We start from the raw sequence: 16387 nt of genomic DNA on the forward strand, positions 1-16387 counted from the left end.
TAACAAACCGATGTGCCGACACTTTTTGTGCACAGAAGTTCATTCTGAAGTCGTGCATCAGTGCGTCACGGAATGCTCCACCAAAGCTTATCAAAGCAACATTCAACCTGTTCCAGAACATGCATGTGTAGGTTTTGTACAAAAACCTAAGACCCACACTTCCAAAAAACGTGGGACAGTATAATAAATGTATGTACAAACTGAATTCAATGATTCTTTTTAAAAGGTCCCATATTATTCAACATTCACTTGATACAGGTTTTCTAACAGTAACATGTGACCCTATAGTGTGTGAGGCCCCAGAAGTGAAGAAAATCCCCAAATCATCTCCGTCACTTGATTGCTTCACTTTTTTAGCAAATGTGTGCTCATACAGATGATTTGGGGATTTTTCCCTTTATGACATCATAACTACGCAATCTCGCAGTGGAGACTCACTTTGACCTCCCAACAAGTAGATGAGCTCCGCTCCATAAAATTACAAGTCTTCGCTGTTATTTCTCCTTGCAAACAGACACAGTTCATCAGCAGGTAAAGGTACAGAACAACAACCTGTTCTCTGCAGAGCTCACTAGAGGGACTTTTAGGACCCGTCTACACGACAATGCTGTTTCATGTAACTGCGTTGGTTTTTGGCTGTTCATCTAAACGGCGCGGCGTCTTAGGAACCTGAAAACAGTTTTTTGTTTTTTTTAAATGGGTTCCACAGTGGAGAAATTTGAAGACGCTGACTCGACTTTGACGTGTAGATGGGCAAGACGCACTTTTGCTGAAAACGATGACGTCGATCTTCTCACCCCTTGACCTGATAACCCCGCGATCCTCCGCAGCATCACTTAACAACGTCAACAATGGCGGACTACATGCTCCAGATCATGCTGCAAAAGCTACGGATGCGAGTCAGTTTAATAAGATCTGTTCGACTTCTCGAATATGAGGATTTTTGCATGCTCTTTGTTTTCTTCTCTGTTTTTATTGTATTTCTGTGGCAAACTTACAGTGCCACCTATAGGTCTGGCATATGTACTACATCTTTTCCAGTAATTTTCATGGTGCTGGGTGGATGGGAAACTGTTTATAAACAACGCAGAGAAAAAAACATCATTTTGGACCAAAGCTGGATTTGAGGAAGTTGTTGGACCTCTGACAGCCGTTGAAAAACGGTCTAATATGGGATATACAACATTAACAGAGCTGAAATTAAAACAGGTTGCCATTCAAAAGATAATATTGACTCATTTTGTGTTTGATGGCAGCAACACGTCTCAAAAAAGACAATCTGGCAGGTGCTCAAAGTGACCCGCCGTCTACATGGAGATGGAGTTGGAGCACTTTCGAAAAGTTTTCCCCTCATCTAACACGGAGACATGGAGTGTTTTTGAAAAATGTTTCACCTCTGAAGTGGTTTTCCAAACGTTCTCGTGTAAACGGGGTGTTGAGTCAATAGAATTTCATTGAAACTCAGTTTGTTGAGGAAAATAAAAATCATGATAGAAAAAAATTATATTTTTCATTGCTGAATCTGCCATAACTGTCACCGAGACCGATTCAAAAACCAAACATTTAATAGGTTCAGACTATACATGTAAACTTACATAACTATACATGACATCAAACAGACAGTAACAATCTTCATAGTAGGTGGTAGTACCACACCCTAATGTTGAGTGACGTCCACCATTAAGCAAGAAGAAGAAGAAGAGGAAGAAGAAGAAGAAGAAGAAGAAGAAGAAGAAGAAGAAGAAGAAGAGGTAACAATCTTAAAATGTGGAAAATAAATTGCTTCCAAGCATGAGACAAAATATAAAAATGAGAATCGAATGTGTTGGTGGTGCAGAGTTTTAGTTTAATCTCTGTGAAATGGGGCTCATCGTGTTATAATTTGAAACCCCTGTAGCAAAAGGAATCTCTGTAACCATTTAGTGTTAAATACCATGTTATAGTCGATATGGCCACGTCAGAGAGAGAGAGAGAGAGAGAGAGAGAGAGAGAGAGAGAGAGAGAGAGAGAGAGAGAGAGAGAGAGAGAGAGAGAGATTCATAAATAAATACATAGTCAGAGCAAACTGATCCTTAAAAACAATAATCTATAAAAATATTGTTTAGAGGATCATGTAGGATGATGATCACAACAACGTTAATAATAACAAAAAGGAGAATTAAGATAGAAGAAGAAGAAGAAGAAGAAGAAGAAGAAGAAGAAGAAGAAGAAGAAGAAGAAGAAGAAGAAATATGGCGATAGAGGTTATCTCGGGTGAATTGCACTCCTATGCGTCACTGTGTCGGGGTATTAGAATGTCAATGGTCGTTAGTATTTATCTAGTTCAGTGGCTAAATACAGACGCCATTTCCTCCATCATTTTTCTGCTTGGTCTCACAGAGGAGGTCGTTTGTGATATGGTGTAGGATAAATAAACAGACAAACAAAACACATCTTACTGACGTTGTTACATGTTAAGCTGTAGGACGTTTTTATAGGTTTTATTGCTCAGCGGTTTAAAGCCGAGCTCAGTGAGCGGCTGTTGCTTCGGGTCAAACAGGTAAATGAATGACAGGCTTTCTGTTTCAAAATCACTCAATTCACACATCTTTCAGTTGATCTATTTCCAAGCATTTACTAATGTGTGGTTTTGGCTTTAGGCGGGGCTATGGGCAGTATTTTGTATTTCAGTACAGGAAGACAAAGCAATGGAAAGACATTTTAGATATCAGTAACTTTTAATTCGACTACAGTTACATTTATACAGAGACAAACGGATAACATGTTTAATATACATCATAGTTCACTATTGAACAATTTCAATATGTACAGAACATTTATTTTAACAACGGAAAATAACAAACTTATGTTCGTATAAGTGGGAATTGTATTTCACTGAATGGCAGAGGCCTCAAAGCAACACCTGGATGTCTAGTTGTGAACAAACACGTCAAGTCAAGCTTTTAAAGTCGGTAAAGACCTTTGCTTCGTCGTGTCCCCCCGCTGCGATTATCCATACCGAAAGGTTCCTTACTTCTATTGAATGAAAAGCTGCCGTGTCACAGAGAATAAATATGTTTGTGTATTCTACTGGAGCTCCAGGTCGGACCATCTGTTAGAAACACGAGGGGGAATCTCGCTCATCTCTCCCACCAAAATGCAGTTTTAGTTAACTGCAGAGAGTTTTTCAGGATCCAAAGAGGCAGAAATAAGATCATTCGTGGGGTTAAAGAAGCCAGAGAACTCATTTATATGAGGCGAGTGCGCCTGACGGGTGAGCCAACGTTATTGTGTGACATAAAGTAGAAAGTTCATCGGTTCGTGGTTTATTACTCCGCACTTATTCAGCCGTCCGTCCCTCTTCAGTTGCTGCTCTCCACCTCCGTCGTCTCCTGCTCCGTGGCCTGATCCTCGGCCTCCTCCTTGTGACTGTTTGTCCTCTCAGAAACTGTACCCAGCATCTTGGCGCTGTGCTCCTGCGCCTTCGCCCGCAGCACAGCGATACTGTTCTCCCTCAGCTCCTCTTTAGAAAAAGGTGAGCTCGAGTCTTTGCTCTGTTTCTGCACGACGTCCTCCATCGTCACTTTGTCCATTGCTTTCTCCGGCGCGGGAGCCGGCGGCAGCGGCGGCAGCGGCGGCAGCGGAGGAGGAGGTGTGAGGCTGCAGGGTTTTCCTGGAGGGGAGTGTGTACTTTCAACGGACTTCTTGTGCATACCTGCGTTAAAAATGGGTTATTAGTGTCACTTGTTGGAATTAGGGTTAGGGTTTGACATCCTAACACACTGTGAACAACTTGAGGGGGAAATAAGAGCTCTTATTCAATTAAAAGTCTCCTCATTGATTTAAAGGATCTAAACTAATCAATTGACACGAGGTGATGGGGGAGATTTGCTCTGATCGGGCTTGATGAAGTAGGATTATCACTGTATTGACAGGAACCTTTTATTGACACGCTGGGACTTTTATTGGCTTCTGATGTGTCACTTTCTGCCATGATGACTAAAGCTTGAGCTCAAATGTCAAACACAGGCTGCAGGAGGGGGGAGTGGTCTGCGTCGCAGGGTGACGATCCCTGGTTCGAGTCCAGGGCTGTGGGCCGTTCTGGGCATTCTTGCAAGTTTGTGGGATTTTTGTAGTAATATATTACTTATATATACACATAATATATATTATGTACTGAACTCAAACTCCATAATTCCCTCTGCCATTTGAAATATTTTAACATTTTAACAAACATTTCTTGTTGGTTTTTTTCCAATATATTTTATATTTTCTTGTTTATATTTTATTTGCTTTATGTTGGATCGTATCTTGTTTCATCTTGCTCTACCACTGCATACGTAGGTTACCTAACATGTTCTGACACCTCCCTCTGTCCCATGCTTAAATATGTTTCCCTGACAGATTAATCATTTTTTTAGATTTTGACTGACCATATGAGTGAATATCCACTGGGAAGCTATGACAGAATGAATTGCCCCTTGTGGGATAACTAAAGTTGTCTGAACTGAATATTGAGAAATTAAGTTTTGTTTGAACCCAGAATTTGTGGGACTAAAACCTGGGCTCTCTGTTTGAGTCAGAAGATGGATTTATTTCCCCTCCTCCCAGGAAACGAGTTAATACCTGAATTGACAAGGAATTCAATAAAGACATTATGCTTGAATGTTGAGTGAATGTTTATTCTTTGGGTCCACTGAGCTGTAACTCACCCAGTAACCAGGGAGCGTAGGAGTCGGTGATGCCTTCCTTGGCTGATTTGAGGATGGACTCGGGCAGTGGGATGGAGTGGCGGACCATGGCGCCGTACAGGCCGTACTCGGCCATCACGCTGCTGCGACCCCAACACTTCTCCCGTTTCCTCCACTTGGCTCGACGGTTTTGAAACCACACCTGGGCAAAGGAAGGGTAAATACATCGTTATTCGTTCTAAAGTCACGACTTATCTTCCTCATTTCAGGAAATATTTGAGCTTTAATCTGTAAGTTTGACGTGAAATCAAAGGAAATTAGTCCAGCTTGAAATCCAGAAGTGAGAAATATATTCATAGAAATTATTCTGAGTAAGAGAAGAAGAGATGTAATTTTCAGGCAACAAATTTCTTGTTTGTTCATGAAGTATACATAAAGCCTGGTTTCATGCAAGGTGTTTGTACATTATAGGAGAAAGTTCAAGGACTCATGCACAACGTGAGGAGAGCGACAGAAACATCCCAATCTCCAAACTAAAGCCACAATCTCTATATTTGTCATAAAACTACACAGTTAGTGCTTTTTTTTTTTTTTTAGCTTTGATCCACATACTGTGCCATCTGAATTCAGAAATCTTCCATTTTGCAGATTAGGATATAAATATTAGAGGATTAATCCCATCTGCTTTGAGGAGGACTGACTGCAGGAGCTCATTCCCATTGCTCTTCACTGAGATTTGGCAGTTTGCTTGTGCACATCCATTTTCACCGTTCCACTACAGACTCATAATCCAAACAACTCAGCAACACAAGACCTGGAATTCAGTTAAATATTTCATTCCCTCCTCATCTGTAGAATATATCGTCTTGTATCTCTTCTGTCAGTGTGTGTGCACGCCGGTGTGTTGCTCGGCTTCTGGCTCCTCAAGTGCATAAATTGATTGCCACCAAGCCAGACCTTGTAATAGTCTCAGCACGCCTGTGAATATGGATGAGGAGAATCGAGGGGGGGGGGGGGGGGGGGCAAAAAATGAGCATCCTAAAATGGCCGAGGAGGAAGAATGAGGTTGTAAGGTGCAGTGTGTGTGTGTGTGTGTGTGTGTGTGTGTGTGTGTGTGTGTGTGTGTGTGTGTGTGTGTGTGTGTGTGTAGACTTGGAATTAAAAACGATGAAAGCCGGGCCTGGAAAGCTATTCAGGTAGATGTGACGATAACCTCCATCTCATAAAAAGATGGGCCCCAGATGAGCAATCATGCTTTCTGACAGCAACAGTGTGAGTGTGCATGGGGGTGTGTGTGCTGGTGTGTATGTGTCTTCTTCCTGGCAGGGGGGGGGGGGGGGGGGGACTGGGGACTGGGGACTGGGGGCAAAGAGGCTGATTGAAAAATAAGTTAATTTCTAGGCCTGGTCGATGGGAGACAGGCGCTCAAATATCACGGGAAATTAAAATGCTCATAGCAGGTTGGAGCAGCCCTCTGCTCAGCCGCTGACCTCTGCTAATTAATTTCTATGTAGTTATCATTACATTGGGTGGCAGCGGCCTGCCTCTCACAGGGAGAAACCTGATAACTCCTCCACTATTAACTAATTACTTGTGAGGGTGAATTGGCTGTTTCGGAGTGAGGATGACGACTGCAGGCTCGGAATGTCTGTCTGTGTGGCTCCAAGCTGCTTTTAACAATCAGAGGATGTAATTTCAAGCTGAAGCTGCCCAAACTGCAGGGAATACATGATTTATCTGTTTCCACTTTGAGAGAAGAATCGATAGGACTTTGAATTCAAGATGATAACGAACGGACTCTTTCTTCATCCTCACCTGTATTCTGTCCTCAGGCAGCTCAGTCTTCATAGAGAGCATTTCTCGGGCATATACGTCGGGATAGTGAGCTTCATTAAAGGCTTTCTCCAGCTCCTCCAGCTGATACGACGTGAAAATGGTTCTGATGATAAAATAAGGCACAGAAAATATTATTTTTTTCCATTTAGAACTTCCTGGAAATTTAATAAAGGCTCTTATAATTTCATATTAATTCTACACAATTGTTGTTTTCTTTATTGTTTTCATCCACTTTTTAAAATTGTATACTCTCCAATGTTAATCTGGTTTTATATGCTGTAAATTAAATCCTAATTCTATGTTTCCTTCCAAATATGCAACATGTTGAAATTTCTATTATTTATAATTTAGATGAGCAACAATATTTAAAATAGCAACCACTTGCTTTTTAAATTGTACTGTATTAATAACAATACTGGTAAAAATGTTTTTATTTAAACCCAAGTGAAATAAGCACATACAGAGATTGCAGGTGTATGAAAGAATGAAAAAATTCTAATTGCTGGGAATTGTTTAAAAATAATATTAAGCAATTCCAACAAAATGATTCATATTTTTTTTCAAACATGAGATGTACTTTAAGAAGAAAAAAATCTAACTAGATCACAAAAGGCCCAACATATTCCTACATGGATATCACGACTCTAAATGTTTCCAAAAATCATATCCTTCAATAATAATCTTGTTTTTTTGTGTGAGTGTTTACCTGTGTCGTCTCTTCTTTCTTTTTTTGCTCTGACTCAACGAGGATTTCGAAAATTTCTGATCTCCGGAGGAGCTCAAATCATCAGAATCTGTGAGGGGGACAACAACGATCACATTTAAAATGATCTTTATAAAAGAAAAACGTAATGTAAAAATAACAAACAGTTTTTATATATATTCAAATGGGGTAAATTCGTTCTGATTTTCAGACACGATGGACAGAAATAAATGCCAAGGCCTCGTGAAGGCCATTTTTCAAATTTCACCACGAGATTTAAAAAACAAAAACAACAACAAGCATATTGTGCTTGTGGTGAATTTAACTTTTTAAATAAAGCCTTTTTTTCGGTCGACGCTCATTTTGACGCACGAGATTATTGCAGAAGATTAAAAATCAAAATAGGCACAAATTTCAAATTGTGACTGAAAATAGATAAGTGGTTAAACGTTCTCTTTGGCGGAAGATGACAGTTGCGATGAAGCGTGCGCTCACCGGAGCTGGCGGAGTGCTGCGCGTCCATCTGCGCGTCCATGTGCGTCGCCCGGTGCAGCGGCTGCAGGTGCACGTTCTGCGCCTCGGACAGCACCTCCAGGAAAGCCGGCTGGCTGTAAAACGAGTGTATTCCCTCAGGTCCCAGTAAACCCATGCTGACGCCGAGTCCGCCGTGTCCGAGGGCCGACCTGGCGGCCAGGACGTGCGCCCGGTGCGGCAGAGCCTCCAGCGGCCGCCGGGGCGCCGCCGGCGGCTCCTTGTTGAGGCCGAGCAGCTCCTGGATGCCGAAGCCGGTGCGCCGCTGCACGGCGGGGGCCATCTTCCACACCGCGGGGGGCTGCAGGGGCCCTCCGTGGTTCACAGTGGTCTGTGTGGAGGGCTTCTGGTTGTTCTCCGTGTCTGAAAGCACAACTCCATCCTTCCCGGTCATGATGGTCGCGAGGAGACTTTTTAGCCAGTGTGATGCTCCTCTCCGGAGCTCCGGCCTGGTTTTATGCAACAGGCATCTGGCGGCAGCCAATCACAGCGCGGGAGAGACTGCACGCTCAAGTTTTGTGACAGCTCCGTGAAGCCTCATCAACGAGGATAAAGCCGATTAGTGACCATTAAATGCGACGGAAACTCGGAATCATTCGCTTTGAGAGACAGTTAATGAATTTAATGAATTTATTTCAAACTTTCCCGCAATGTTGATCATCAGCGACACACCTCTGCCTGTCAATTCATCATTATAACATGTGTTCATATTTGCAGATAGATTTTACTTTAATTGTATAAACTTGAGCTTAATTTAGTAAAGATGAGGAGAGGTCTAACTCTCACATATGCAACCTAACTTCTACAATCGGGTTTGGATCATTTTTAGGGGGAGAAAGGAGATCGAACTTTCACTCGAACTGTTGTTGTCGAACAGACTCAGACCAGATCTAATCCGGTGGATAAATCCCCTCAGCTCGAGGAAAACCCGATCGAAATGCACCCAAACATTTCGCTTTTCTGCCTGGTGCTGCTTTGGATTAAGTCTCAGGGTGTAAAAGACACTGGATCGATTCTCGATTGCGCCCCAATGCGCATTCTGCGTAAAAACCAAGTCCACGGTGCAAGTTGCAATAACTTTCTGTGGCATCAACAAACCAATATTCAAGAGGGAATATTGGAATAAGAGGGAATTATTTCACCTTGATAATACACCCTTATGACCTTTTAATGACATAGTTAGGTAGTAGCTATTTTTTCATCAATACTATTGAAGTATTTTTGCGTAAAATGCGACGCTGTATCGAATACACACTTCATTTGTTTAATTTAAAATGCAATTTACACCAATAAGCATTCATTAGGCCCGATAAATTTTTAAAAAGGCATAATAAATACACCAAATTGTTCAAATTCGTGTTTATAATTATGATTTTACGTACAAAAAAAGCGCACATGAAGCTGTTTGTCCCGTAGAGCACCAGAGACTCATAATCTCACAACTTCTCTCAGTTTATTAATCAGTTCAGATTGTGTTCATCCGGCCTGTGAACTGATTGATCCGTTACTTCAGCTCCGTCCCCAACGTCCCCCCATAACTCACACGGACTCATTTGCATATTCTAATTAGGTTTACGCACTAAACGTTTTGTCTTTGGCGGCAGTCTGCGCATCTGTTGATAGGTTATTAAGCTTTTTTTTATTATCATTCTTTGACGGGCCACACGATAAAGAATACAATGTCCCAGATCGGGGTATTTAGGGCACACCAGGGTGGCAATTAAGTACCAGACAAAGAGGGGACCAAACGCCAGGGCATTGGTGGAGCAACAGATTTATTTACCTCCTGACGTTCAAGTGTCTTTTTTTTTTTTTTTTTTAGAGCTTGAGGTCTGAAATCCAACTACAAAATACAAAAAAAAAAAACAAAAAAAAAAAAAACTGACACAGCCTGAAAGGTTACACAATGTTTCTGGGGGTTGATCCGATTTTGAAAGTGAGAGCAAACGGAAAAGAGATTTAGGATGTCAGGGGAAATCATGTGCAGCTTCCCTTCAGTTCTCGCAGAATAAACCCCAGCTCGAATTCAGAGCCACTGGATTGTGAAATGAACAGAAGAAATACTCTCATTTTCCCCTCTTCTTCTTATTCCCCCCCCCCCTTTCTTCACACTTCTCTAATCAGCTATTATTTAATTATCGCGCGGTTTCAATCGTTCGGAGATAATTTGAGGCACGCTTTTGGACATCTGGACCGATCATTACGCAGGGGAGAGTTTATGGAGATGAGTGGACGCGCTGCGTGCGTGGAAGCCGAGAAGCGACGTTATCAGTGGGACATGTGGCGATGAATAAATAAATAAAGAGGTGGTCCCTCTGGGAGAACTTGACACCCTTTCGGCAGCCGGTCAAAGCCCGCCACACATTCAGGTGCTGATATGATCAGGAGATGTGGCATCAACCCGACCGAGTCAATTATTGGCGCTTTGTCGGTTGTGTGCGTCCCTTTTGCGTCTCCGTCCACAAAACAAAGGCCTCAAGAGAAAGAAATACAGAGGATGGATTCAATATGAGGGGACTTTATAGCACAACACCTAAACAATGTAGTGCCAATGATTGGTTTCACCAAGGATTATGAGCTCCATAAATCAGTGGATTGAAATCAAAATCAAAAATTAAATCAGATGAGAAATAAAAAGTACAATTCAAATTACCTTCAGCCTCTCAGGAGAAGCTATTAGACGTTTCATTAGGGGTGAATGAAGAGATCAATGCCATAACAGCCATGCTAATGAGGTTTTTACGCGCGCGCGCACACACACATGCACACACACAAATATTTTCCTTGTAAAAAGAAAACATTTCAGCAGAATTTGTTAATCAAATAAGCAAAACATCTCATTAAAAATATATATTTAAAAGTGTAAGTTCTAACAATTAGCAATGGTGAATTAATTCTTCAAAAAAACAACCTTAGTCTTAATCTACAGAGGATTTAATCTCTTATCTGAAAATGTTTTTGTATTTTTATTAGCTTCATTTTAAATTCTTTATTTTTTATTCTCTTGTTTCGATTGCTTTTTGTCTTTTAAATACAGTTTTATTTTCTTAATATCTTACATTATTTTTTAATGTATGTGTATGTATTTCTTTACCTTTGTAAAGCACTTTGAATTGTTCTATACAAATAAACTTGCCTTCAATGAAACATTTGTCAATCTGTGTTCTTCAATACTGAAATATATTGCAGTTTAATGTAATTACACTATTTGAAAATCATCTAAAAGAGAGGATCAAAATATGAGAACATTAGTTTATCCCAAATGGAATTCAAAATGGAATACTTTTTGTTTTATTCCTTATTCTTTTGGCTTTTAAGTCGTGAAAATCTAAAATATATTAGAACATTTCAAAAGGTCAAGATGTTTTCCTAATTCTTTTTAAGTCATTAGCACAATTAAATGTTATGTTTATGTTAATGTGTAACTGATATATTTTTCAATGATATTGTGATTTTTTTTTTTAAATGCAGCAGTGTGATGTGATACAGGAGACCATCAAATCTAACAGCATCTGATGATCATAGTTAGAAAGATTCCAATTTAGGGAAAAGGTTTGTGAGGAAAAGCTCGATGAAAAGCAGATTTTACAATCTTTTAACACACATTGGTAAAGACTGGTCTGTTATAACTAAATTAAAATGCTCCAATCATCAAATCCTGAACACGTCTTCTCGTGTCTATATGGAGCCACAGTTTGTTTACTGTCTGTAACTCAACATCAATACAATAAGTAAATACAATTACATAATCTGGAATATAACCGAATGACATTCACTTGATGGAAAAATGTAATTTAATCTCACCTAACACCACAAAGTCATTAAAGACCTTCATCAAACTTGAATGGTAATTTATTCATGTGAAATGAATTCAGTCTGGGTCATTCTTGTTGTGGCAGAGATTCTGAACCGTGCTCAGCTGTTTTCTGTCTGATCTATCTTTGTCTTTGTTTGAGGTCTCCAGAAATGGCTCTTCTAATCTAGCTAATTGCCGTTTCCCAGAGCTCGGCATTTAAGAAGAGGAGCTGGGTCACCAAACAGCCGTTGATCAAAACATCCTATTAGGGTGCGGAGACAAAAAGCTCTCACAGTCCGAACAATGTGGCACCGGTGATTCAACAGTTTACTGCGCGGGCACAAAGCATTAATTAGGGCAATAACTTCATGCTATTGCCGTTCTATAGTCTCCATTTCTGTATGAGTGCATCTATTTATGCTCTGAAGTTTGCCGGGGACTCTGACTTGCAGAGTGTGCCGCATTCCCCTGTTGCATGTGCAGATGTGTTATTGGCGTAATGAGGAAAATACTCTGGGAAACGTGGGAGCGAGGAGACCCCCACCCCACCCCGCCCAACACCAAAACTTTTCTTGACAAAATAATTTTTCTCATCGTGGCTGTTCTTAACAAGAGTTGACATAATTACTTGGGCCCATTTCTTGTCTAATTAGCACACCTCCACAGTGGACAGGGACTAGCAGCTCGGCAGGAGAAGGGAACTGGACAGGCATGGCAGTGGCAACACAAAAAAGGGGCCTCCGGTTTCAGCGTAATTAGGTGAGACAATGCCCCTGACTGTTTTGAGCCATGGCAGCGACTCAGAGCTGGGGCCAAGCCGGCGAGCGGACGCCCTGTGAGGAACCATCTCTCCGAGACACTAATAAGCCCCTAATTGTCTTTTTTTGATTCACATGGCAGCACCAGCAGACATGAAGACAGCCTATTCCTGGTCTCCTGCAGAGAGCGTCGTCCCCGTCCCGCGGGAAAGGGAGGGACCGGAGTCGTCTGCACAAGCCCCTGGAGCATTTAGGTCCCGTTTACACAACGATGTTTCAAGTGAAAAACATTTTGTCTTTGCGTCGTCGTTCCAGAAAAGTTTCTTGTTTACATGACAACGCTTTGAAAATGACATCTGTTGACACTAAAATGGCTGAAAACGATGCAGTTAGCATGTCGGGCCACTAGTGGCTGCTGTTGTTGCAAGAGCAAGACGCTATAAACATGAACGATGGCGAGTACACCGACGTTCGTATGGACAGAAGACCAAGATCAACTGCTATTACAGGACTCCACTATAAAACGACCAAGTCCCAGGACAAAATGTACTGGGAGTCATGACACTGCGGAAGACGCCATTGTTGTTATGGTCCATCTACTGAGCGTGTGCAGAAGAACTATTTACTATGGCCGTGGTGTGCGTGCACGGTGGCAGCGTTTTCTCCGATTCCCACAGGGGCGGAGTCCGAGTGTTCACAAAATGTTCCACCTTGGCAGCCATTTTTAAAAAGTGGCGTTTTCAGTGACACCGTTGTCATGTAAACAGACACCCAAAACACAACCGTTTTCACTTGAAAACGTTGTCGTGCAAACGGGGCCTCAGTTTGTGGTCTTCAAAGGTGAAGACAAAATGTGTTAAAATCCTTTAGCGGAGTCAAAAATCTGGTTGGACAGGGGCTAAAACAAATTAAAACAAATGACCTTGAAGTAAATGTTTCTGTCAAAAAAATTTTAATCTAAGATGAGAGTACTGTCATTTTACAGGTTTTGTATGTGCGCAAGGGAAACTTTCCCATTAGTGAAAACGTGTGCGCAAACAAACGAGCGCCCAGCAGTCATGCAGGAAGAGGGATTTTGTGGTTGCATTTGTCTTGACTTAAATAATATTTTTGGTCCCAGACTCGACTGTTCCCTTCCACCAGTGTTTCTCTTTAAGCTTCAGCCTCATAATCTACAGATCCATCTATACGGTTCACTGTATCCACCAGTGCTTCACTAATGTCTCTCAGGGGGGGTTTCAAAGTATGCGAGGGTGAGCCCCTCCCTTTACGGAGCTGCGACTAGATTGTCCCACTTCCTAAAGTTTTTAACAGTAAAAGATATTCATGTGGTAAACCTTTAAATATAGTATGAAACTGGTGTAGCTGTTAAACTCAATATTTTACAATAAACCCTCGTGTACTATTTTAATAAAAATAATAATAGTTTAATAAATGCATGTTTTAATAAGATAATTGATAGTTTTACCCTCCACTTTTTCCAAATTAATTCTTCTCAGCAAATGAAAAGGGTAAAATAAATTATGCTAGTAAAAGGCATCCCCCAATATCAACAAATGTTTATGTCGAGACTGTTTGGGAACTCTTCAGCACTCTCCGGGGATCAAAACCATTGATCTCATGAAGAGAAGGAACATTTTAATTCAGGGGACACAAGCAGCCTAATTTGATCTGCCATAATAACCTTTAAATTTAACTTTTATGTTGTTGTTGTTGTTGTTGTTGTTGTGGTGGTGGTGCAGAGTATAAGTGATGAAAATGTCTATATTTTCACAAAACCAAACAATTATTGCCAAAATTTTACTTCAATCTCAACATGAAGCCAATTTTAATGAAACCTTCTGGTGCAAAATACAGTGAAACTAAAAAACATCTCCTCCAGCTGCTGCATTATGCATGTTTGTACTAACTCACCCTGACCGTGTGGCTTCAGGCTAGTTTGAGGGAAATGAACTGAACTGAACTGAACTGAACTGAATAGCTTTATTGTCATCATACATGGGGGCATGACCAAAATGGATTTGGATTGAATTCCACTTACATAGTGTTTTTCAACTGCTTGAGCAGTCCCAAAGCACTTTACATTGTTGGTCACATTCACCCATTCACACGCACATTCTCACACCAGTGGAGGCTGCTGCCAAGGGCAATTTGAGGGTTCAGTGTCTTGCTCAAGGGCACTTGGACATGTGGACAGGTGGAGACGGGGAACTGAACCTGGCCTCTTGCAGCTGGTTTTGGCCCACGGGCCTTATGTTTGACACCCCTGCTTTCGGAACTCCTCAGTGGTCAAGAGCGAAGCTCAGCCTCACACTTTGAAAAAAACCGCCGGTTTTATATAAGATGTGGCAAAGTCGTTCATTATTGACGACACAAAAATATTGAGCTGTGAACTCGAACTATGTGAAGGTGTGTGAAAGAATCCTTGTTTGATCTTGTTACTAATGAACAATAATGCATGATGCACTGACAAACACAGATCGTAGACACTCAGACTGTGAAGTAAAACAATTTTTTGTTCATTTAAAAAAAAAACATTTGACTTTTATCGGGTTCATCTCGCCACAGTTTGGATTGATTTGTGAATTCACTTTCAGTTTTCACGGAGTTGATGAAAACCCCCAGAGCACGGCCAGCTGGGCTCTACAGGCTGCATTTCAACACGGTGGGATGAGCCTGTTGAACCTCACACACAGAAACAGACGGCTCCATATGTTTGAGGCCTCGTCCAGTGGCAGGTGGCAATCAGGAGGTTCAATATTTCATAACACCCTCCCTCCCTCTCTCTCTCCCTCCCTCCCTCTCTCTCTCTCTCTCTCTCCCCTGCGGTCAAGGCGCAGCTCACGGGGACGTCAGTTTGATGTGCCCTCACTCCTTTAATTAGCTGTCAATTAGTGCAAATGAATCAACTCTTCGCCTAATTAAGCAATGCCACCAGGCAGCTCCCGTATACTGGCCATTGTGTGAACAGCATGAGAAAACCACAGCTAGCAAACTCATTTTGGATCACGAGTGCAACTTAACAATCACACTGACAAACTGTGTGTTCGTCGAGCTTTGCGCGCGTGAGCCTCAACAGACGCATGCAAGATTTCACTCCGCTTACCCTGATTTATAATCATTATTACTCAATTTCACATAGCGTACGGTGCAAAAAAAAGAAAAGAAAAAAAAACTAAACTTAAAAAAACTTTTGAATCTCTTTTAGCCAGTTATGTTGACGAGTTATGTTGTTTCAATGGAAGGAAAAACTCCCACAAGCCTTTAAACAAGGAATCGAGGACAACTTGCGATCCTCAGGCCTCCTTTCAGGTGAAAAAGCCTTGTTCTGTGTTTTCGTTTCAGAAAAGTTTCGCTTTTACACGGCAACATTTTGAAAACAATGTCCGTTTACACAGAAATGCTGAAAGCGATGGAGGTAGCATGACTGGCCACTAGTGGGTGCTGTTGTTTGTTTTTGTAATGAAACCACACACACACACATGCATACAGAGAACAATACGCTATAAGCATTAACAAAAGGAGAACACGGACATTCGTATGGACAAACGACGGAATTGGATTGTTATTACAGTGACTGTCAAAATAAAACTACCAAGTCCTAGGAGAGTATAGACTGGAGTACATCCCAATAGTCCCTCCTTTCTCCATTCCTATCTACTTTTCCTTAACCCCGTGACGTCGTCCACGGGGTTAAGGAAAGGTGTTAGGAGGCTTCCTAAAGGTGTTAAGGAAAGGCGATCACGTTGTTGTGACAGTCGGACTGCACTTCCACTAGGTGGCGTAATGATAATCCGACGGCGGTGCAAGTTAGTGACGTCTGCTGTGGTGAAAAAAACTACAAATTTCAGAAAATGGACTACAAAAAGCTCATTTATGACACTTTTCCCTGTGAATCTAACCACTGATATAATCTCAAATATCACAGTTTGAATTGAAATCAAAGGAAAAGAGGCTTGAGGTGAATAAAGAACCAATCAAACTGAAAACAAGCTGAACAAAAAAGTTTACTTTCTGTGTTCGTTTTACAAGATCCGTATAATATTCATAGTTGGGATCTGAGTTTTAGATTATTTAAACTTGTTCAATGCAG

The 16387-nt window shown here is 41.3% G+C and overlaps 1 protein-coding gene across 1 annotated transcript; it reads right to left on the reverse strand.

Moving 5' to 3' along the window:
* Window positions 1-1549: 1549 nt before the first annotated feature.
* On the reverse strand, window positions 1550-8166 carry LOC308126429 (visual system homeobox 2-like). Its single transcript, XM_080490820.1, has 5 exons — window positions 7705-8166; window positions 7213-7300; window positions 6486-6609; window positions 4692-4872; window positions 1550-3694 (listed from the first exon to the last, which is right to left on the reverse strand). The coding sequence occupies exons 1-5, from the start codon at window positions 8132-8134 to the stop codon at window positions 3342-3344; spliced, it is 1176 nt and encodes a 391-aa protein (XP_080346946.1). The 5' UTR covers window positions 8135-8166; the 3' UTR covers window positions 1550-3341.
* Between the last annotated feature and the right edge of the window lie 8221 nt (window positions 8167-16387).

This window comes from Lipophrys pholis, assembly GCF_963383615.2.
Source record: "Lipophrys pholis genome assembly, chromosome: 21".
Classification (NCBI taxonomy): Eukaryota; Metazoa; Chordata; class Actinopteri; order Blenniiformes; family Blenniidae; genus Lipophrys; species Lipophrys pholis.

Bases quoted from the DNA above. Each gene is read 5' to 3' on its own strand.
- LOC308126429 (XM_080490820.1), bottom strand. From the start codon at position 8,134: ATGACCGGGAAGGATGGAGTTGTGCTTTCAGACACGGAGAACAACCAG. The intron at 6,610-7,212 runs GTAAACACTCAC...TTTTATCATCAG, and splicing joins AGAAAGAAGAGACGACACAG to AACCATTTTCACGTCGTATC. The intron at 3,695-4,691 runs GTGAGTTACAGC...TTTTTAACGCAG, and splicing joins CTACGCTCCCTGGTTACTGG to GTATGCACAAGAAGTCCGTT.